General features: G+C 60.7%; 1 protein-coding gene across 5 annotated transcripts in view; it reads left to right on the top strand.

Annotated features, from left to right (window-relative positions):
• Positions 1-16,065: 16,065 nt before the first annotated feature.
• SYT7 (synaptotagmin 7) overlaps positions 16,066-22,815 on the top strand; it is a 41,946-nt gene continuing 35,196 nt past the window's right edge. For all 5 annotated transcript variants that reach the window (XR_011141224.1, XR_011141225.1, XM_068944253.1 and 2 more), the window contains exon 1: positions 16,066-16,175. Coding sequence is in view for 3 of the 5 variants with exons in the window: in XM_068944253.1 (XP_068800354.1) it covers positions 16,145-16,175 (31 nt within the window). In the remaining 2 variants the exon portion in view is untranslated. The remainder of the gene's footprint in view (positions 16,176-22,815) is intronic.

Raw genomic sequence — 22,815 nt, 5'->3', positions numbered from 1 at the left:
AAAGGGAGATGCAACCCCCGGCTGCAGGAAGGGCCTGAATCAAAGCTGCCGGAGGCCGGAAAAGCACAGAGCAGACATGCCCTATTCCTGTGCCTCCGCTCTGGGCTGCTGTGGGAGATGGCTACAGAGGCTACGCTGCTTTCTGGTCCGACCCCAGACAGCTGCTGCCCCCTGCTAAGCCAGCACAGTCAGGGCGGCACGCATGGGGCTCCAGAATCGGAGCGGGGCCGGGGGGCCGGGGGGCGGGGGGGGGGGGGGAGGCACCTCCTTCCTCCTCCTTCCTCCTCCTCCCTCGTCCCTCAGCCCCCATAGCCGGGAATTCCCCGCGGAAGCCGCCAGGAGGCGCTTTCAGACCGCGCCGCCTCCCGGCGCTCCGCACCGCCGCCGGGGTGCTCCCCCGGGGCTGCGGCTGCCCGGGGCCGGCGGGTGCTGGGCTCCCGTCCCCGCCCCACGCTCCCCCCTCGGCTCCCGACGCTTCCCGCCAGAAGCCCCCGGGAAAGGTCGGACTCAGGCAAGGGCTTGCTCTCCCAGAGCCCTTCGGGAGCCTCTCGGGATTATGCAGCTTGGGGTTACATTTCCCGGGGCTGCGCCTCACCATGCTGCTCCCCTGCAGGCTCCTGTGCTGCCAGCAGGATTGCGGGGAGATGCAAGGGATCGCGGGGAAGAAACAGCGCGCGTTGGATGCACAAGCAGCCCCAGCAGAGGTCCTCGGGTCTGCGCTTGTGTCTGGTCCCACCATCACAGGGCTGGGAATACCCTGGGCATGGGGCAAGCCCAGCCCTTCACCTGGCCTCGTGGTGCTGCCAGTGGGAGATGCTGGGACCAGTGGGGCTGGAGGACGGTCCTTGCTATGCCACAAAGATGCACGCAGGTATTGGTGTTAGCTGGTGCAAGGACCTTGCCCCTGCTGTTTAAGCAAGCTATTCAGAACAGCTCGCCACCTTCTTCAATGCCTTAAGTGCGGTGCCAGCCCCAGGTGTGGAAATGTGTCCTGGATCTGCCGCAGCGTGGTCTAGCGAGCATTGCCTCCTCCTCGCTGCCAGCAAGCACCCGGCCCAGCAACTACCCATCTAAAGAGTAAGCAAGACTGCCTCCGGCTTTTGTGCCTTGCCCTAAAGAGGCTGCTGGCCCTGCAGGAGCCTGAGCTGGCCGGGTGGGACGGCCAGGGCCTGCTGTGTCTCGTGGCCCTGTGTGTGGGCACCTCATTGTGCCTGGGCTCTCCAGCGCAAAAGTGCTACTCGGCAGGCGGAGGGAACAGGGCTAATTATGGCTGTCACTGGCTTTGCCAGCTCCCCATGAGCAAGTGAGAGGCGGGTAATCTGCCCTGTGGGAGAGGAGCCTGCGCGGGGGCACAAGTCTGCCTCCCCCCGCCATGCTGCGCCTCCCTGCCTGCAGCCCCCAGCCCCTCTCGCACATCCATGCCCCTAGCTAACACCTCCAGTGCCCGCTCTGCCTGGCACAGAGAGAAGGACAGGCCCTGTCACTCATGGGATTGATTAGCAGGCAAGGGGTGGCAGCTAGAGAGCAGCTATTCCCTGCTGCGGGGACCCAGCTGGGGTGCTGGGAGCCCCTGCGGGTTCCTGGCTGCCTGTACCACACCGCTCAGCTCCTGCAAGGAGGCAGGGGTTGGAGGGACAACCGAGATGCTGCAGAGCTGGTTCCTGCTCAAGCCCGGACTCTGAGCTCTCCCAAAGGCCCACCACAGCCTTGCACCAGCATTACCAGGGGGCGCTGGGCAGCGGTGGGACCCTGCGTGTGTACACACCCAGCCCCTGCAGCTGCGGGAGGTGAATTCGCAACCTGCCTGTCAGGGAAGCGTGTCTGACATCTTCAAGGGACGTGCAATGGTTCCCAGCCCCACCGGCACGTCCTGAGGCCTCCTGCTCCTGCTGCTGTCCCCCCACCGTGCGGGGAGCACGGGACACCTGCACACCAGCTGAAGCATCACAAAGCGACATGGCAGCCCCTCTCCCAGCAGCTGGGGGTGTCTGATTTCTCCCTGGCACTGTCAATAAAGCCCTGCTAAATCCAGCACCCGGCTTTTGGGGGGTGGGAGGATTTGCGTCAGCGGGTGACACTTTTAGCCGGGGAGGGGGACTCTGGGAGGGGAAGCAGCTGCTGGCTGAGTCATGCATGGAGAGGGCTCCCCGAGGCGGCCGGGGACTGCCGGCAGCCCCGAGATGGGCCCGCAGACCCTGCCCCGGCAGCCAGGTACGTGCAGGGGAGAGGACGAGGATGGGAAGGACAGGAGCATGGGGAGCTTCTCGGAGCCTTTTGCCGAGCTCCCTGCCACCGCCAGCGGCGCTTTGCCAGCTTCTGGCTTTGAAATGGGAGCTGCCAGGCTGAAGCGGCGCGTGCCGCGGGCTGCGCCGAGCCGTCCGGCCCCCGCCTTGCTCAGCCAGCTCTGTGGCAAGCGCAGGGAGCCTCAGCAATGCGCTCCTGGCCACCCCCAACCAGGGCACCCCAGGCCGATTCCCCCCTCCGTGCCACTGAGCAGGGAGAGCGAACCCCAGCACTCGTTTCTGCTACCAATGAGGTTTGGAAGGGAGTTGATGAAAATCCTGGACATCCCAAACCATATGTTTGGTCTGATTATGCTTCGCGGAATCTCCTGGTTCAGCGTGGGGGCACAGCTCCTCGGCAGCAGTGGCCCCGAAATTACAGCTCCCTTCCCCTCCCACCCCTCCCATCCTCTTCCATTCCGTCCCATCCCCCCCCTCCATATCCCCTCCCTTCCCCTCTCCTTTCATCGCATCCCATCCCATATCCTATCCCTTCCCATCCCCTCCCATCTCATATGCTGTCCTCTCCCTTCCCATCCCCTCTCATCCCATATCACACCCCCTCCTGAGCCCTCCCCTCTGCTCCCCTCCCCTCCCTTCCCTTCCCATCCCCTTTCATCCCATATCCCCTCTCCTTCCTTTCCCTCCCATCTCATCTCATGCCATCCTCTTCCATCCCAACCCATCCCATATTCCCTTCCCTCTCCTCCCCCTTCCCCTCCTCTCCCCTCCTCTCCCCTTCCCTCCCTTCCCATCCCATGTCTCATCCCCTCCTCTCCCCTCTCATTCCATCCTGTCCCCTGCCATGTTACCCCATATCCTGTCCTATATCCCATCCCCTTCCCACCCCTCTCCCCTCATCCCATCCCTATCCCCATCCACTTCCCATCCTATTCCTTCCCTTCCCTTCCCTTCCTATCCCACCTCACATCACCTTCTTCCATCCCATCCCCTCCTATATCCCATCCCACTGCCTGCCAGGAGGGCTTTCTTCTGAGCTGGTGGAGAAAAATGGTCTCGTGGCCAACCAGTCCAGAGGGGTAGATACAAACCCCTGGTCTCTGTCCCCCAAAACGGAGAGGATTATTCTTCCTTCCCTCTCCTTTCCTAACTGTGAGTTTGGGGACAGGCTGCCTCTAATGAGGGCAAGGCACTGCAGAGCCCAATTAAATGCTGGCACTGCCCCAATACATACACATCAGAGGCCTAAAGTGCCTTCCTTAGGATGAAGTCAAGAGCTCAGAAATCAGGAAATGGCAAATAGTCATGCTGCTTTAATTCATTCCTGCTCCCTCCTCCAGTTCCTGCATATGCTTTACAATACAGCGGTTAACTGTGTGATCACATACCGTCTTCTCCTGCTGGCTTGCTGGCTTGCCTGGGATGCCGTCAAGCACGGCTGCTTCGTCCCGGCTGAGGACAGCCCGGGAGCTGCGGGGAGCGCCAGGACCTGACCCGCTGGTGTCCATCAATTTGATGGGGAAGTGGGGAGAGTCACAGACAGTGCCAGGGCGGGCGCTGCTCAGATGCTGCAAATCTGTGTTTAGGTAATTAAACGAATGGGCTGTTCTCAACACACACTACAGACTCACAAATCCGGTGGAAGTCAGCAGGTGCTCAGCGGTGCTGACAGTCAGACACTGTCCCTTAAAGCGTATTTTAGAAGTTAGGCAGTCTGCTATGGAGTGAAATGGGTGCCCGGACCCATTTGCCAGAGATGCACGAGGACAACAGATTAGTTCAGAAATGCTGGGGGCAGAAGGCACTGTGAGAGCATCTCAGCCGACTCGCACGGCGCTGGCGGTAAAGCCTCACCCCGCACTTCCTGCCGTGCGGGGAATTGGTTTTCTCTGCCATGCGAGAGCCTGTCAGGCCCGCTCACTGGTGGCCCATATGGTTCAATCCGCGCGAGGCAGCGAGGCGCAGGCGGAGCGGCAGGGACGCGGGAGCGTGCTGCGAAAGCCAAAGGAGCAGGGATGCTGGACATCTGTTAGGAGCCACGGGGACCGGCGGGGAACGAGCATAACGGTGTCACAGACCAGCTCATGATACTTGGAGCAGCAGGTTGCTGAAAGCATGCAGGGCATTAACAGCCCTAGCATCTGGCGGGAAGCGGCTCAGCCTCTGGAACTGCAGGAGCAATACCATCGCCGTGTCCCGACCACGGCTGGGGCCTCAGCGGAGAGACAGCAGCTGGGGAGCCCTCTGGGAGGGAAGGAGCTGCCAGCACCTGGCTGCCTGCGGTTCTCCTCTCACTCCCCCACGGTGAAGGCAGCATCCAGAGCAGGTATAGGGGGAGAGCCCCCTCCCTTACCTCGCGTTTGGGGCTGCCGGCAGTCCCCGGCCGCCTCGGGGAGCCCTCTCCATGCATGACTCAGCCAGCAGCTGCTTCCCCTCCCAGAGTCCCCCTCCCCGGCTAAAAGTGTCACCCGCTGACGCAAATCCTCCCACCCCCCAAAAGCCGGGTGCTGGATTTAGCAGGGCTTTATTGACAGTGCCAGGGAGAAATCAGACACCCCCAGCTGCTGGGAGAGGGGCTGCCATGTCGCTTTGTGATGCCATCCCCAGAGTAGAGGGGATGGGGAGCAAAGAGCCCCCTGCAAGGTGGGGGATGGCCTTTGGAGAAGGCCCCCGGCCCAGAGGGTGGCAGGGAGCTGTGGGACATGGTGACACATGGGGCAGGGTCCCTGCAGCTGGGCACCCCTGTTCCCTGCCAGGGCAGGACTGCAGGGCTGGAGGATGTCCACCTGGCCTTGGGCACCGGGCCAGCCCGACAAGGAGGACATGCTGCAATGAGCAAGGCACATGGGCTCTGCGAAAGCTCCTGCAGGTCTCCGTGGCAGGCAAGGGGCCCTTGGCTAACCTGGCGCTCGCTGGCTCTTTGCAGCATGCACCTGGAGGTCATCCCCACAGTGCTGCTGCCCAGCGAGCAGGCAGCCAGTGATAACGGGTTATTACAGCTGTGTGAAGTGTCCGCTTCCCTGCGATTGCGTTGATTGTAGTCATTTCCATTTAATAACTGCTAATCCCCTCATTACCAGCTATCTCTGCTCGCTAGCTGCTCAGGCATGGTGCAAAGCTGTGGTCCCATCCTCCTCTCTGCCCCAGAGGCTGCAGACAGATAACCGTCCCCAGCCCACTGCGGGGACTCTTGCCTCTGCCAGCTCAGGACATTCCCATCCTGTCCGTTCCCAAACCATATGGGTTAAGCCAGGCACAGCAGCACAAGGCTGCAGGCTATCAACGCCTCTCCTCCCCTCTGGCTTTGCCCGCAGCTATGGCCATGCTCTCCATCCACTCCAAGCCCAGGTGCCCTTGGGCTCTTTTCTATCCAGCTCCCCTCATTCCCTGTGTGCTTGCTGCAACTAGTTGGGATGCTGTTGGCAAGTCTCTGTGCTTTCAAATCCCATTGTTCCCCAGGTAGCTGGGGACAACACGAAGTTGCAGGCGTCCTGGCAGCCCCTCGACAGGCTTGCCCCACCTGCAGCCTCTCCTGGGCTGATGAGCACTCCTGGCTCCGCCACCAGTTGCTAATACATGCAGAGGCATCTTTATCTGCTTGGTAAGAGTCCAGTTTCTTAATGTCTGTGCTACGGCACTAGAGCAACTGCCTGGCTGAAATGTAGAGAGCCTCTTTGCCCTGTGCTCCCTAATCTCCTTCATCAGTGATTACATTTAAGGAGGCTATTAGACGGGTTTGGCACAACCTGTTCTTAATAAACCTGTGTTGCTTGTCAGCTATTAGAAACCTTTCTCATAAGCACTTTCATTAGTGAGTATGCTCTTCCACAGATGGTTATTTTTTGCTGGGGCTGGATGTCAAGCTAAACATCTTGGCTAATTTCCTACCTTTATCTTCCTGTACCTGGGACAGAGTGCCTTTCCTTCGCCCTCACTATTTACTGTTTCTCCCTTCCTTCCAGGGCTGTGGCTTCCTGGATATATGTTTCCCTTTTCCAGGCTGATGCTGGAGGCTTCTCCTGCCAGATCTGTTTCAAAACTTGCAGGGACTCTGATCATCCTGGACTTTGGTCCAGCATCTGCAGCAATGTTCAATTTACACACAGATTTGGTGGCACCCAGCTGCAGATGGCCACCCCTTGCAGCTCTGCTAGCCAAAGGAATTACGTGAGCCCTCCCTAGTCTGCTCCCGTGCAAAGTCAGAGAGAAGTGCTCAGGCTGCCAAAGAAGGTGCAGGCCCTGCTCTGCCTGCTCAGACGCACCAATCCCTCCTCTACCAACCCAGCCTGAGCTGCTTTTCCACTGTGGGGGTATTCTCCATGTTAGTGAGTTTTCAGTGTGCCAACAGGTAGGTTTGGAGCTCAAACTGTGAGCAGCGCCTGCTGGATGAATACTGATTGCTACAGCAGCATATGCAGACTTCAGCACAGTGGCTCTAAGCCACAGCACAGCGTGTCCAGCTGAGACTCCTCTGCTTTGCTTTTCCAAGTGTCTCACCTTGTGCAACACTCAGCTGGGCAGCCTAGTCCAGTCACTTCAGCCCTGTAAATATCCTGGGTGGTTCAGTTTCTGTCAGACATCCCACAGCTCAGGAGACGCTCTGAGGAGCCTAGGTCTTACCAAGCTCCTGTACACTGGGACTGGGCCTTCTTGCCCGCAGGCCTCTGCAGGACACCTCTGTGGTGGGGAGGACAGGCACAGAGCAGGTAGGAAGCAAAGAGGGACTGCCTCCCAGGCGGCTCGCACCTGTCTGCCTTGCAGCATTGTGAAGGCAGGCTTGTCTTGGACCTCTTCTCCCTGAGCTCCGTAGTCTTCAGTTCACTTGGGGTCCAAGGTCTCACCCAGCTTTTGCAAGTGGAAGCTGCCTGCCGTTGTAGCAAGAAGCGTCTCAGCTCTCAGACTGCCCTGGAGGAGCACTGCCCCCAGCCCCAAATCTCCCACTGTGTCACTTTGCACATGCTTGTCGCTCCAGACTTTGTAACCACCCAAGTCCCAGTGTGAAGGCTCCTCAGCCACACATGAAACGTCCTCAGCAGGAAACACAGTTTTAGGCCAAAAGCTCAGGGCTGGTTCTGCCCATCAGGCTACTGCTTTGAAAAGAGATTTCTTTGATGCTGGTGCAAAGCCGTGATGGATTGACACTGTTTGGCTGTCTCATGAGGCTCTGGGGAGAGGACTCACCCCCCTCTAAGTGTGTGCTGCTTTACCCCTGCTAGTGTTGCTGCTGGAATAAGTCTCCAAGTCCCCCGGTGTCACTTCTCCCACTCTGTGCCAGCAGCTGCCTCCTCTCTGTCCCAACAGTGTGTCCCCCCCACAATGAGGACCCATGGCTTGCAGGACCAGGGTTTTTCACACCATGGCCAGCTCCTGGAGGCTTGAGGGTGAGCTGTGAACCAGGGTGCCTGGTGCCAAGGCCATGCTGGTGCCGTGGGAGAAATGGCCGGTGACAACTGACCTACTCCTAGTGGGCTGGGCTGCAATGACTTTGGGTGGTGTCAAGGCCTTAGTAATGATAAAAGACATTATCACTCAAGTTGTGCATGCTCCAGGTGTGCGTATGTGGGAGAGAAGAGGGAGAGGTTCTGCTAGTTCAGGTGTAATAGTGATTTTTCTCTCTGGCCCTTGGAAAGGGAGGTGGAAAAACCTACAGCAGCACAACTGTCATAAAGCAAAGCAAAACTTGCGTTCTCTGCAATGGATGAGATGCCCCTGCCTGGCACAGGAAATGAGGTGATACGACATGCTCAGGCTGGACATCTTATGGGGCAAAGCAGGGGAGCTGTTCCCAAATGACCTTAACACTACCCTTGCAGTGATGCCGTGGCTGAAAACAAAAACAAGACGAAATTGCGAGTCACCCCCATCCACTGCCACTGGTTTCAATTAATCAGTGACTGCAGTCACGGCAATGATTTATTCCTAATTGTACAGTTGCTCAGCAGAACCTGACTGCCTTTACATCTACCAAAAGAAACAACAATGTGCTTTAGGAGCTCCTGATGAGACTAATAGCATACCTAATAGAGGTCACCACTCATTACGGCTCCGTGTACCACAAATGATATAAGCATCAGGATGCAAAGAGCTATTGTTTTTTGCGCGGACCAACCTCTTAGGCCCAGATTGGCCAAGTAAGAGCACTTAGGGGTCCTGTAGGAAGGGCAATGCGGTTATGGAACAGCAAGCACCACGCTCTCACCTGGCACGCCTGTACGGGCTGTGCAAGGGCAGCGTCTGCTTCCAGCAGAGACATCGACTGCAAACATCTCCCAGGGCTCATGAAAAAAAGATAACCAGGGACCAGCCCTGAAGGGCTTTGCAAGCAGCAGGAGGGAGGCCAGGGTTTCAACAGGCTCTGGGTGCACGCCAGCGGGAGGAGCAGGGCCCCAGGCTATGTAAGCTACTCGGAGGCTGAGCCCATCACAGAAGAGCAGTTTGTCCCACTGGCTCCTGGCAAGAACAGGAAAAGCCGAGAGCACAGGGCAAGGCCACTGCAGACACCTCCACGGCCACCTCCAGGAGACCCGGCACTGCCCCAGAGACTCACAGGGCCATCAGTGTCCGGACCTGATGGCAACGTCCCGGGTCCTGCCCTGCTGAGTCAGGTCAGCGGGGTGGGAGCGAGCGCTTCCTGCCATCTCATTGATCGAAACCTGACTCCTGAACCATTGCACTTATAACATGAAAGCCCTCCGTGACCGATGGCCGCATGTTTGCTGCATCACTTCTCTGTCCCCTCTAGACCCTGCCACCCTGCAGTGCTCAAGGTGGATGCAATTATTTGGGGAAGTATTAATACCAGCCAGCACCTGCGGACCAGGGGGGTGAGAGATGGTGGGTGAATGACACGTTTTTCATTTCAGGCTAAGTGCTGGAGCAATTAAGTATCCCTTTATTTAATGGCAACTAAAATATGAGAAGACACCGGCTGCGGCGAGCTCGGTGCCGGTGGGGAGGGCCTCTGTGCAAGTCCCACCAGCTGAGCAGCTGGTCCCAGGCAGGATGGGGGCAAAGTCTGACACACGACCTTCAGCCTCTGCCTCCACCTGCTGCCTCTCCCTGCTGTTGCTGCTGCCTTATGGCCACCTGGGGAGCTGGTAGCCCTCCTCCCCGTGCCAGGCATCGAGCTGCCTCCCCCCACGGCACCACATTTCCCCATGGCCGTGTCGAGGTGGTGCAGGAGGGCAGTTTCACCTCTCAGTCCCATTTGAAGCCCCTCGGCGAGCGCCAAGGAAGACAGTCATCTCCAGGCAAGTAGAGAGCGTAGCAATAAGCATTTTTACAATTGCTCCTGAAAAGACAACCAAGTGCTTGTTAACCTGGAAGCAAAGAGGTGCAAAGCCCCACTGTGCCTGGGGCTGCAAGGGAGCAGGAGCACCAAAGGGAGGAGTGGGGATGACAGGCAAATGCAGCAGGGGGTTGGCTGGGAGCAGGCATGGTTTCAGGTGCCCCCATGCACAGTTGCCTCTGCCTCTATCATCTCACTCATCCGCCCTTGCATCACATATATGTGCCCTGGCTCGAAGGGACCTGGGGGCTTTGCTTGGACATGGGGGCATAGTTTGGGGTAGGAGGGCTCCCCTGCCCCTAGCTCAGGTGCGTGGCTGGCCAAGGGGCTCGATTGGGCCATGGGAAACAGCCCCGTGACCGCCCCAGAGTGCATCTTGCTAGCCATGCCAGTGTCTCCAGCGTTCACATTATCATTCGCACTTCTGGTTGGGTTTCTTCTGTTCTTTTAATAACATTTTTCTGCCTGGGAGAGGAGAAATAATGCATTTTTACAATGGCGAGCACCAGGGCTGGAGGAACCAGGCTGAAGAGCCCCTGAGTCCTTCCTCTCTGAGCTCTTCCTTTTTGGTAATGCTGGCTCTACCTGGCTGAGCTGGGTGCCCTGGTTGTCTCGGCATTGCCCCAATCACACGTTGCGCTCCTCTTCCTAACCTTGATCCTTGTCTCCAAGTCCTTTCCCCAGACCTTCTCCCCAAGGGGTCTGCCAGGGAGGCTTGGGTCACCTCTTGGCCCTGGGTATGGGAAAAAGCCTCAGCTGAAGACAGACTGGAGGAGAGTCTTGGAAAAATGCAGAAACGGGTCTCCAAGGCAGGTCTGTGGAGGGGGCATGTGGGCCCAGCAGGCGGGGAGGCATGAGAACCACCTCCATGCATGGGGGATCGGTTGTGCCAGCTAGGACATTCCCCTTTAATGCCAGGAAGAGCCCAAACGCCTCCCTTTTGCAGCAAGGACATCAGTGCCCGCTCCGGAGGCAGGCGATGCCGAGGACCCTCTGGAGCCAGCAGCAATGCTTGGTGGGGGCCGTTCACAGCCCCAGGCCGGGAGCCCATGCCGCTCGGTCACTGCGGAGACACGGCTAAGTGCTCTGGTACAGAGCCAGTGCAATAAAGCAAACGGTGTGGTCGTGATGGGCAGCCTCCCGGCAGCCGGCCGGCTCCATACGAGAACCTCCCGGCTCACGGCACCAATGCCAAGGCTTCAGGCTATAGCTTAAGCGAGGGGGTTGTGGCATCGCTGGTGCACCTTCTTGGAGAGCAACCACACCTCGGGCCCCTGCTGCCTCCCTGGCTGGTGCCCAGGGACACACTGTCTCTTTGCACTGGCGTGGCCGGTGCAGCACAGCCCTGCGTGGAAAGCCTGCGCCTGGGCGGCGTGCAGCCGGTGAGGGCTGGCCTCGCTGCGACAGTCAGGCAAAGCAAACAGGCAGGCCCGCACTATCCCCACGGCAAACAGCACCCAATGGCAGCGGAAATCTCCCTCCGAGCCCAAAGCAGAAACCTTTGGTGATAATCAAATATGCCCAGGCAAATGCCGTGCAAAACAGCTGCGCCAAGGGAGTGGCACATGACGGATGCTCTCTCAGTAATTAAAATACGTGCCAGGGTGTTCAGCCACCACCAGCCCAATTATTCACACACCAGCCTCCAAGTGAAAAGCACACCTCATTGCCAAGGGTGGAGGCTGATGGCTGCGGCTCCCCAGGCTCCTTCTCCCACTGCTCATTTAGCTCAAGGCCAGACGATCCCCTCTGCTTGGCGTCGCCCCACATCCTGCGTGGGGCTGCAGGAGGGGCCCCACTAGCATGGCGCTGGGTGCCTGCGCTAATGCATGTGTGCGTCCAAGGAGGATAGGCAGGTCTGAAGGGTGCGTGGGGGATCACCCTCGGGTGAAACCGCGGCATTTGGGTGCCACCGGTGGTCCCAGGGCGCTCAGTGCAGAGCAGGGGCTCAGGAGGTGTTCTGGGTGACCCCGCTTGAGCAGGGGCGTTGGATTAGATGGTCTCCACAGGTCCTGTCCAACCTCAACCCTTCTGTGATTCTCTGCCATGGCGTGACGGACAAGGGACCGACTCGCCGGCAGGGATGGATACGCCACTTGTCTGCTGGGCCACTCGGGTGAGTTTCCAGCTGACCCGCCTTTGCTGGGTAAGTTGCCAGAGCTTGTGCATGAAGACAGTAGCTGTGTTTTAGTGGCACATAGCTTGATGGACTTGTCAATCAGGGCTATTCATACACCGAAATAATTCATTGAAGGGATGGGCATCCTCCTGAAGCGAATCGCTTGGCAGCTGTTTGCTTCCCTACATGCGCATGGCACATCCTGAGGGCTGGCGGCCAGGTGAGCCCACAGGGTGCATCCTTCTGGGTAGCTGGGCTGGGCTCAGGGTGCCCTCGGTCTCCTAGGACCCACGCAAACACACAAACACCCACGCGCTGAGCCGCTCATGCAAGCTCAGAGAGCTGCTAATCCCGCTTTGCTACCCGACCGGTTCTGCCCCCTGGGCAACGTTTGCACAGAAAGACAAACACGACACCGTGTCACTGGGCTGCGTGGCCACCACCGTCAGCAGATGAGGACTGGCAGGGCCGGCCCTGCGCTCTGCGCTGCTCGCAGCCCCCTCCCCCGTCCCACAGCTTGCTCAAATGCCGGCCCGCACCGCACCAGTGAGCTCCGCCGTCTGCCAAAAGGGGCCCCAACCATCCCCTCCTGCCGTCAGACCCAGCTACCAGAATGGGGAGAAATGATGGAAAGCTGGGACGCCTGGAAGAGAAGGAAAAGAATGGGAGGAATCCGAGCGCTGCATTGTTATTGCTGCTTCATTAACATTTTTATTAGCTGTAACAAGTGCCAGGTCACATTCTGCTCTTGTTAAAGTCGCAAAAGAGTTTGCTTCCTTACCCCCTATAATTACTCCCGTTAGGCTTGAAAATTTCATCATTTTAGATGAAATTTCCCCAGGCTTGGCCTCAGCCCAAAGATTAATTTGTATGAAAGGCCTGAGCAAGGTGCGGGGGGAGGGGGAAGGAAAGGTTTCTCCCCTTTTGGTATGAAGGGAGAATGAGAAATACCCATTTTCTCCCCATCGTCAAAATAAAAAAGAAAGAAGTGTAATGGCCCTTTTTTTTGAACAGTGTGAAAGGCAAAGTGGCTGGGAACTAACATTGTGATTTGGCAGGGAAATTAGCCTTTGCTGGGGAGCCACGCGCAGGCGCCTCCTGAGGAAATTCATCCTGATGTGGTCAAACTCTGGCCTTTTGGAGAGCATCTGCTGAGTGTCCCCAGCAGCCCTTCATGGGCAAGCTGTGCTGGCAGCCCACAATGAGAGCCACAAGGGTGACGTGGGCTCCGTGATGGGAAGCTCGGCGAGGAGCTGTGGTTGCCGGAGAGGTTTGCAGCTGGCATTAGGAACCAGAGCTGCTCTCCCACCACACCAATGTTGCTTTCCTTCAGACGTCCACTCCAGGGAGCACTCCAGCCCTGTGGACACGTGTCTGGTGGTGCAGCATGGGGAACGGCTGCAGGGGCGATGCTTGGGGCCTGACCCCTGCATGGCTCTGGCATCATCCCAGCCACAGGAGAAGTCCTTCACTATGCTCTGGCCCAGGGTGCAGGCAAGAGCTGCCACCGCAGCGTTTCCACCAGTGTGTCCAGGCTGCACAAGCACCAGCCACTCCAGCTCGCGGGTGCAATGTGGCACATGGAAAGATGCTCTCCGCTGGGGTTGCACCGAGCTGGCTCATGCTCCAGGCATGGTCAATGTGCCAGCTCTTCCTTCTTCCCGGGCACTTTCTAAACCCACGGAATTGCTTCCCCCGCTGACTCACCTCCCACATTGCTCCGGTTGGCTTTAGCATGGACAGGGGTTTTTCTGCCTGGGTGGTGTCCGCTCCACCCGTGTGCACGGCATGCCTGGCCCCAGCATGAGTCAGCAGCGTTTACACCCACCTGGCCCCGATGGAAGTGACGGCGAACGTGGCTGTGTGGGTGCGGGAGGTTGCGGCGCTGCTGGGATGCCTGTGCATGTGGGGAACGGGGATTTTAGAGCTTACTGAAGGGTGTGTGGGAAGCGAGTGGAGAAAAGCAGTGCGAAAGCAATGGTTTGTGCCAAGGGTTTAATGAGAAGGTTCCCACAAAGCAAAAAAAATCAAAATAAAGCTACACTGCTCCATCAGCCTGGGATGAGGCTTTGCCTGCCCCCAGCACACTGGCACGTGCAGCAGGGCAGAGGGCCGCGCTGGCTGTTCCCTCCATCGTGCACCGGGTCCTCACAGGCCCCGAGAGCCAGATGAGCCCAGAGGCACACTTGCACCACAGCCCCTCGCCGGGAGAGTTTTGCCCAGGTGCACACGCGCAGAAGTTTGCCTGCCACACTGCTGCCAGCCGGGAGCATGAGCAAACAGCGCTCCTGCTCCGCTCTGAGGTGTGCAGCTGCAGCCTGCACGCATGCACCGGCCATCCCAGCACGGACCTGGCCCAGGGTCACGCTCAGGGACCACCAAGGAGCAGGCCACTGGGGAGCTGGCCAAGTGAGTCAGGCACACGAGACCAGGCGCTTATCGCCCCGCAGGAAGAGGCAGTGCTGGTTGCATGGCTCCCTTTCTCTGGGGCAGCCACGCAAGCATACTGGCACGGATGCACCACACAGCCCAGGCTCCTGGCAGGGCCTCAGCTTGCAGAGACTGTCCACTCTTCCATGAGGCCCCCAGCTGTGTCTGTCGGGCCAGACGTGCAGTACCAGCAGGGAAACCCAGGCTTTCTGCAGGGATAGCTCCTCCAGGGCCTCAGACCTGGAGGGCTATCACAAGCCTGTCTGGAAAGCTCTGCATCTCTGTCCTTCCTGTTAAGCACCAGGGGGAACCTCTGCAGGCACCAGCTTCTTGCCCAGGAGGTTGAGGCCACATGGAGACCCACCCCCGGCGCCGGATGCAGCACACATGGTGCATGAACTTGTCTGCATGAAAGCTGGATCCCCGATCCCTAAATGTAGTCACTGCTGTTTCAGGGTGGCCTCCATTCTGCATTAAATGGTTGATACAGGAGGAATTTACTGCTTGAAATGCAGCCTGTGGCCAAGGAAAGTGTAGGATGGTGGGCTGGGGTGCAGATAATTCCAAAAGCCTCTGAATCACTATGGGGGTGGTTTTCTGGCTTCCTCCTGTCCAGGCAGGTGCCCAGGAAAACTCTAGAGAGTTTGCACACTAATCCTTTGATCTCACAAGGAGCACAAGGTTGTGCTCTGCTCCTTAGAGCTCCCACAAGACCCAGACCGCTCACGTGAGTATCCCATCTCTGTTACTCTGTGGTAGGATAAGTGTCTGACCCCACAGGACCACAGAGACATGCGTGGCCAGGTGAATGCACCAGCCTCCCTCAAGCCCTGTTGTTTGTACACCACGAGCATCCAGGTGCCACTCTGCAGAGCAGCTTTCCCATTTGTTTGTTTTTCCCCTGGATCTCTTTAGCAAATGTTAAACAGGCAGTAAAAGCAGGGACAGAAATTGCCCTTGCCTGTTGGACAAATAATGGGAGGGAGCACATGGCTCGGATCCGTTCCACAGGTGGTTATCCGAGCCGTGTTTTTCCGCCGCTCGTGGCGGCCGGCGGAGACGCGGTCCCTGCAGTGCCAGGGCAGCGGCCCACCGCGCCGCCCCTGGCACCAGGAAAACCCGGAACGGATTTGGTCCAGGGAGCAGGGCGCCTCCCCGGGCGCCGCATGCCACCGTGTGCAACCCTGTGTGTGCTACCCTGGTGTGTGTGTGTGTGCACGCAACGGGTGTATGCTACCCTGAGTATATGTGTGTGAGTGGGTGTAATCCTGTGAGTGCCACCCTCTGTGGGTGTGTTTGCATGTGCAACCCGGTGTGTGCTACCCGATGTGTGTGTGCAACCCTGCGTGTTACCACAGATGTATGCGTGGCAACCCGTGTTAAGTTACCGTGTGGGCATGCGCGGGTGCGCTGTCCCCCATGTACACTACCGTATGCGTGTGCACTATCTAAGTGTTACCGTGTCCATGTGCAGTACCCCACGTGTACCTGCGTGTGCATGCGTGCCTATGAGCTTGTGCATGCTTGTGCGTGTGTGTGTTTGCATGGGACCCCACGTGAGCTGCGACGTGTGCGTGACACCCTGCGTGTGTTACGGCGCGTGTATGTGCGTGGCAACCCCGTACGTTTGGCGTGTGTGTGTGTGTGTGTGCGCGCGCGCGCGCGCGCGCGGCGCCGCGTGTTCCCGCGCGTGTCCGTGCCGGGCTGCGCGCAGGCGAGGCTCGGAGCATCCCTTCTCGCCGCGGAGGCTGCAGTTTCCTCTCCCACCAGCAGCGAGCAGCAAGTGGATGTGCGATCGGGCGCGCGCGCACACACACACACACACAGACACACACAGACACACACACACACGCGCACAAACACACACACACACACACACACACACACACACACACACGCACACGCACGCACACCCGCCCCGCCGGCGGCAGCAGCAGCCGGTCGGCAGCTCGGGCTCCGCCGCCCCCCGCCGCATGCGGGCGGGCCCCCGCCGCCGCGCCGCCGCCGCCGCCGCCCGCCGCTGCCGCCGTCTGATGAGCCCCGGCCCCGCCGCCCCCCGCCGCCATGTACCTCCACCCGGAGGCTGCCAGCGGAGGTGAGCGCCCCTGCAGCGCCGAGCACCGGCGGAGGAGGGGGAGGGCGTGGGGTGGGGGGGGGGATGCCCACGAAGGGGCCGCCCGCAGCCCCCCGCCGGCCCCGCGGCCCCGCCGGAGTTGCCGGCCGGGAGTTACGGCAGTTTGGGGAGAAAGTCGCCGCCGCGGCTTTCAAATGAGTCACCGCCCTGCGGAAGCCGCCGGCGCCGGGGCGCCCCGCTCTTCCCAGGGCAGCGGCCGGCCCCCCGGGGGGGCCCCCGGCGCCGGCCCCGGGGCCAGCACCTGCTCCTCGGGGCAGCCCCCAGCCCCTCGGCGAGCGCCCAGCACCAGCCCCCCCCCCCCCCCGGGGCGAGCACCGGGTCCCAGGTGAGCCCGCAGCCCCGGGGAAAGCCCCCAGCTTGCAGGCGAGCATCTTTCCCCAAGCCCCGAGGCAAGCGCCGGGTCCCTGGGCAAATACCCAGCTCCCAGGAGAGCACCCAGCACGAGCACCCTGTCCCCTGGCAAGCACCCAGCCCCTGGGCAGGCACCCAGCACTAGACCCAGGGCGAGCTCCCGGCAGCCGCGAGGGCACCTGGGGGGAAGCATCCAGTGTGGACCCCAAGGAAAGCCCACGGATGTGGGTGAGCACCCAGCCCTGGGCAGAGCATCACCACCCATCTCAGCCCTTTGCTTCCGGGGCTCCCCCAAGCCCTGATCCCCCCCCCTCAACATCAGCCCACTGCACCTCTGCCCACTGAGGATGGTTTGGGAAGGTGCTTTAGCCAGTGCTGTTTTGCTGATCTCATGCTCTGAAGGCATCAGTCAGCCCTGTATCGAAGAATCTGGGATGCTGATCAGGAGGGTTTGGGGTATGCAGCAGCACAGCAGGGGCTGCCTGAGCTCGCGGCAGCCCGATCCCAGTGCCGGCGCGACGAGGAGGTGGAGGGGAAGGGATGCTGTCGGAGGCAACATGGCTCGCCGGGGCCTGGCAGCCGCTTACCTGCGGGGTCCCAGGGCCGAGGGAGCGGCTGGCGCCAGGCTCAGCAGGGAGAAGGACGGCGTGTCCTGCGGTAGCGTGGGGACGTGCCGGCAGGAGAGGTGGAGGAGCACCAGTGCTCGGAGAGCAGGCGCTGCCGACGCCAGCGTGCCCGGGGCGCTCGGCGGAGCGCGGCCTGCAGGAGCTGGCGGGCTGGGGCAGTGCTGGGGACCGCGTTACTCTGGCACCTGTTTCTGGTAGTGCTGGTGCTGCCCCGGAGTTGGCAGCTCAGGAATAGCTGCCTGTGATGGGACATTTCTCCCTCCCTGGATGCTCAGCAGTCCCTCTTGCTGCAGCGTCAGGGTAGCTGGGTCTCACACCCCTGCCGAGGTGCCCTTCCGGACAGGGAAACGCGGCACAGCCTTGCTGAGTGCCTGGCCCAAGGTCACCCAGCGGGTCCGTGGCAGAGTGGGGCCATGAGCCCGTTCCCAGCTGGCAGCATCATGGCTGGGCTGCCCTTCCTGCAGCCCGAGGGAGGTGAGCGCCTCCTGCCACAGCGCCTGAGCTTATCTCCCCTGCAAACTGTGTGCCTGCCCCCGGTTTGCCCCCCGGCCTCCACCTGGTGGTCTCCTTACCCACATGCTGCATGCTGCTGACAGCACCGTCTGTGCTCACGGCGCCTTTGCCGCTCCCCGGGCTCGCTGGCAAGGTTAAACAGCAGAGCCTGCGCCGTCCCGAGCCACTGGGTTTCAAACCAGGGGCAGATCCCTTCTCCTCTCCTTTTCCCAAACCGAACGTCCCACCAAATGGGAGTTTTCTCACGTCTCCAGTGACCTGGTTGTCATCTGTGCCATCGAGCTCAGTGCCGTCGGCAGCAGCGTGCCTTGGCAGGGTCTAGGGACGCGCGGTATGGCTGTGCTGGGCAGCTCACAGCTGGCACCAGGACGCTGCCTGCTTAATTCACCATTTCCCTTTTGTCCTTTCCTTCCGCGCTGCTGCTTCACCGAGGTGTGGCCGTGCTGTCTGCGGACGCCCCAGGCTTTCCTCCGCTGGCGAAGGCCAGGAGCAATGTCGGCGGGGGCCTTTTGTCCGACGACGTCCCCCGCGAGCTGTTGGCCCTGCTGCACTGCCCGGTGTGGGAAACGTGTCAACGTGTCCCCGGGCTACTGCGCTGGACGGGAGCTGGCGGCACCCTTGTGCCGTGCGTCCTCGCTGTCGTGCCTGCCCCACGCGTTGCTCGTGGCTGGATGCAGGGTGTGCCATGGGGCAGCCCAGGTGTCTCAGCCTGCCCCGGTCAGACCCGCAGGACAGAGCTCAGCCCCCTGCTCCCCTGCCTTGCTGGGCAGAGAAAGAGCCAGACGTTTGTCACACCAAGCCCTTGGGTGCAGCTGGGTGTTGGGGAGAGCGGGAGCCCACGCGCCTGTGATAGCCAGGTGAGGACATGGGGTGTCCTCTGGTTTTGGCAGGGGAGAGGCTCTTCCTTGGCTGGAGGAGGGAACAGCGCTGGTGGTGCTGAGCTGACGGAGAGAGGCACTTTTGAACACGGTGCTGTGCTCCTCTGCAGGCAAATCCCGGGCAAGATTTGTGCGCGATATATCCACACCCTGGTGAAAACTCACTGCCTCGTGCTTCTTGCCGACAGGAATTCCCGTGGCCCTTTGGCCAGACATAGCGCTGGCCTTGTCTGCTGCTCTTTGCGACCGTGCTGGGGACAGTGGTTGTGGCTTCTCAGGACCAGCTGCATTTCATGGCAGGGAGAAAGATATCTCATGGGGTAATTTGGGAAACTTTGTTTGCTGCCATCTGCAAAGTGCTTTATGATCCAGGGCGAAGGAGGCCTTGCAGCCCAGGGTGTAGGTTTTAGTTAATTATAGGGAATGTGAAGCCCAGCTCTGCTAGGAACGGGGAGATGTTGCAAGGGAGCGAGGCCTTGGGTGGGGAGAGATGTTTTAGCCTAGTTGAGATTGGGAGCAGACCAAGGTGCTTTGCAGAGCATCTCCCCGCAGCCGGATGCAGGCAGGGTTCGGAAGGGGGTGCCGTGGGCAGACTGTGCTGTTCGTAGCACCATTGTCTGCAGTACCCGCAGACGTGGGTCTGTGACGTGTTAGAAAACCCCTGATTGAGGGCGAAACAGAGATGGGCTTTGGAGCAGAAGGTGCCCTCCCTGTCACGGAGATGGATCTCCCCCACGCCATGCTGGCTTCTCTGGTGCCAGATCCCTCCCTCCTCTCCCGTGTGATGTGAGACCTCCCGTCCTTCCCCTTCCTCATGCCAATGCCAGCTGTCCCCTCTCCTGGGAGGCAGTTTGATCCCTGCTGCTTCATCTCCTCTGTGCAACAAGCAGGTGCTGGGGTGCTGAGCCTTGCACCTGGTCCCGCACCCGTCGGCCGCTGCCGCGCGTCCCGGCCTTCCCCTCCCTCCCAGGCTCCGTTTCTGCTGGCAGCATCCCCGCTCGCAGCCGGAGGGAGTGGAGAGCGGAGCCACCATGGCCCCTCCGGAGGTGGTGAATGAATAACCAGGCGGCTGTGTGTTTTCCCCAAGCGTTGTCTCCGGGCGGGCGGCGGGGAGCGGCGGAGAGGTCCGTGCGCCCGCGCGCGGCAGGTGTCGGGGAGGGGGGGGACGGCGATGTGGATCCCGAGGGCTGGGAGAAAAGCCGGGAGCTGGGTTAAAAATCAGATGAAACGCTGTCGGAGCCGGGTCGCACGATGCAGCCCAGGTGAATAGATAGGGAGGAAGGGGGGGACAAGCTGGGGGAAGGCAGACAAAGAGCGAAAGGCTGGCAGCTGCCGGGCAGCACGCATGGCTGTGGGCCGGGCCGCCTTGCTGGCAGCGCGGGGCTGGCATGGGGGGTTCGTCCCTTACTGTGCCATGGAGCATCCCCCTGGGGCCTCACGCCATCCCGTTGTCCCCAGGTCTGGCAGCGCCCGCGTCCTCCCAGCGCCCCGCAGCTCCGCTCCACCGCGTCCCTTGCAGCGACGGTGCGTGCAGGCGGCTAAGCCCCTCAGGCTCTTTCTCGCCCGCTCCGCCTGTCCCTCTCCTGTGTGTCCTGCCAGCTTTAGCTTTCTCTCCGCCACCTCGGCAGCAGTCCCCCTCCAACGCGCTCGGGGCTGCCACCTCCCAGAATAGCTCCAGTGCCCGCAGGGGGCCGTGCACCGGCGTGTGACACGCGTGCCCCAGGTCCCAGCGCCTGGCCTGGGGCTGGGGGGTGCAGCGGCCGGGGGCAGCAGCGATGGGGATGGGGGCTGTCGTCGGGCAGGGCGGCCAGACCCTGGGTTTGGGCCTCGGGGAGGGAGGTCTGGCCGATTTCCCCCGTGCCGAGGAGCAGGAGAGGAGCCGGAGGCGGCTTTGCGCCGCCTGATCTCGCGGCTTTTCAGCCTGCCAGGGAAGGGCGGGGGAGAGGGGAATGAAGACAGATGCAGATAATATCGCTGCCACCCCCCGGCCCCTGGGGGCTCAGCTACAATATCTATTATAGATGAATTCAGCAGGGGAAGGGCTTTCGGCGAGCAGACGGCGGGGCGGGCGCGCAGGGACTGTGTGCAAAGGCAGAGCACTAGGGAAAGCGTAGAGCGGGGCGTCTGCAGGGGGCTTGGGCTGCCCCGGGTGGGATGCGGTGCCGGTTGCCTGCGTGGGATCAGGGCCAGCTCAGGGGATGGGGGCTGCTCGGTCCCGGGCGGCTGGTCTTGGATGTCCAAGGGGCTTGTCAAGGTGCAGAAAGCTGGGCAGAAGGGCATGCTGGCGAGCTGGGTACCAGCACGGCAGGAGGGCCAGCGAGCCGGGGAGAGGGTCACCTTGGGGGGAGTTAATGAGGTCTGAAAGGGAAGCAGCCCATCTCACTGATAGAGATGAAGCTGGGGTGGTGGAGGACACCAGGGTGGCAGAGGAGGGACAGCGCAGACACCCTTCTCCCTTCGTGTGCCAGCCACTCCTGGCCTGGGGGATGCTGCTGGGAGAGCCCTGGGGCTGCAGCTTGGGGGTCCTGCATGCCCCCATTGGGAGCTGCACGTGCTCCTTCCCCTCTGGCTGGGTCCGTGGGACACCAGCGATGGCAGTGGGGGCAGGTGTCCCTGCTTGGGCCCAGCTTGGTGAAATCCCTTGGTGGCTGGGGATCAGCACCCATGGGCATGCAGGAGGATTTGCACCGGCAGTGGGTCCTCAAGGCTCTGGCCCCTGCCTGGAGCGAGAGTCCAGGCAGTGTCAGCAAGTACCGCGGAGCGGTGGCGCGAGAGCCGGCAGCGATGATCCCGCTGGGCTAGAGCAGCACCGGGAGCCAGCGCCGTGCTGGGTGCTTGCCGCTTGCGCTGGATGCCTGGCATGTGTCACTGCCGACGTGGGCAGCAGGGCTGAAGTATGTCTGCAAGCTCCTCTGTACCTTCCAGCCCTCATCTCTGCGAGCAGCGGTTTTATGAGCGCAACCCTCCCTGCTTCATCCTCAGAGCCTTCCTCTTCCTCCCACTGTCGCTCAGCTTATCCAGCTGTCACCAGGCAAGGATCTCCCAGCACTGGAGCTGCCCCTGGGTGAGATGCTTCTGCAATTGCCCCCTTCCCAGGGAAGGGGGCTTCTGGCAGGGGCTGTGTGCATGGGAGATGAGCCCCATGGTCCACGTCCACGTTTTGGGGCAGAGACAGCCTTCATGGCGTCAGGAGTTGGCTAGAGAGGGCAAAAAGGCTGCCCCAAAGCTGAGTGGGAGAAGGGCGTCAAAGACATCCCTCTTGTGAAGTATGAGGCATCAAAGGGAGCTGTTAGGAGCCAGGTTCAAAGTAAGGAAGGCGGTTCTTCATAGGATGGACAAAAACCCCATGGGACTTGCTGCAAAAGGATGGCAGGCTGCAGAAAGTCCTGTGAGTTCATGGGGTAGCAGACACTCACTGGGAAGAGAGATCCCGTGGGGACCACCGAGCAGAGAAACCACATAGTCTCAGGAAATCTTGAGCCACAGATAATCAGGGACTGGGAGAGCATTGGGGAAAGGGTCATATACACTTGCTAAATTCTTCTTCCACCACAAGTTCCTCCTCCTGGACCCTCTGGAGAGTGGAACACGTGCTGGCTGACCCTTGCCTGCGCGTGGCACAGGCCTGATGTGACTGTTGTGGAGAAGTGTCCACGTGTTCCCAGCCGTGGGAGTAGCCACACGGGGCTGCCGTGGGCGCGTGTAAATCGTGCCCTGTGGCTCTGTCCCATGCTAGGATGAGGGGAAGAGGCCAGGCAGGTTTTGTCCCAGCTCTGGGTGCTGCTGCTTGGAGAGGGGGCCCGGTAGAGGGAAAGAAGGAGCAGAGGCGCTGCACCCCTCTGCGGGCCGTGCTGCCGGGAGACCTGCGCACCCTGTGGCATCGTTGGCGTCGGGATCCAGCCCAACCGCCCTGCGCCGGCGACCATCTCCAGGACGTTGCTTGGATGTTATCTGACAGTAGGAGATATGTGACCAGGCTGGCATGCCCCAGCACATGGGGACAGGTGCGGGTGACTGCAGGTGGCTGCGCCGCGTGGGGCCGGCTGTGTGCATGCGGGTGGTGCGTCCCAAGGACCCTGATGAGTTTGCTCTGCAGCGGTGCCTGTGGCTTGCGTGCGCGCGTTGAGCTGGGCCGTGCAGCCTGGCTGAGCAGCACGTGAACGTGTTGTGCATGCAGCTTGCGCGCCGGCCGCATACCGGCACAGGGCAGCGGCGCGGCTGCGGCATGCCGGC

The sequence above is a fragment of the Struthio camelus genome, chromosome 5 (genome assembly GCF_040807025.1).
Source record: "Struthio camelus isolate bStrCam1 chromosome 5, bStrCam1.hap1, whole genome shotgun sequence".
NCBI classification, from domain to species: domain Eukaryota; kingdom Metazoa; phylum Chordata; class Aves; order Struthioniformes; family Struthionidae; genus Struthio; species Struthio camelus.
Note: the sequence above shows the minus strand (reverse complement) of the source record. Positions and strands in the feature narration are given on the sequence as shown.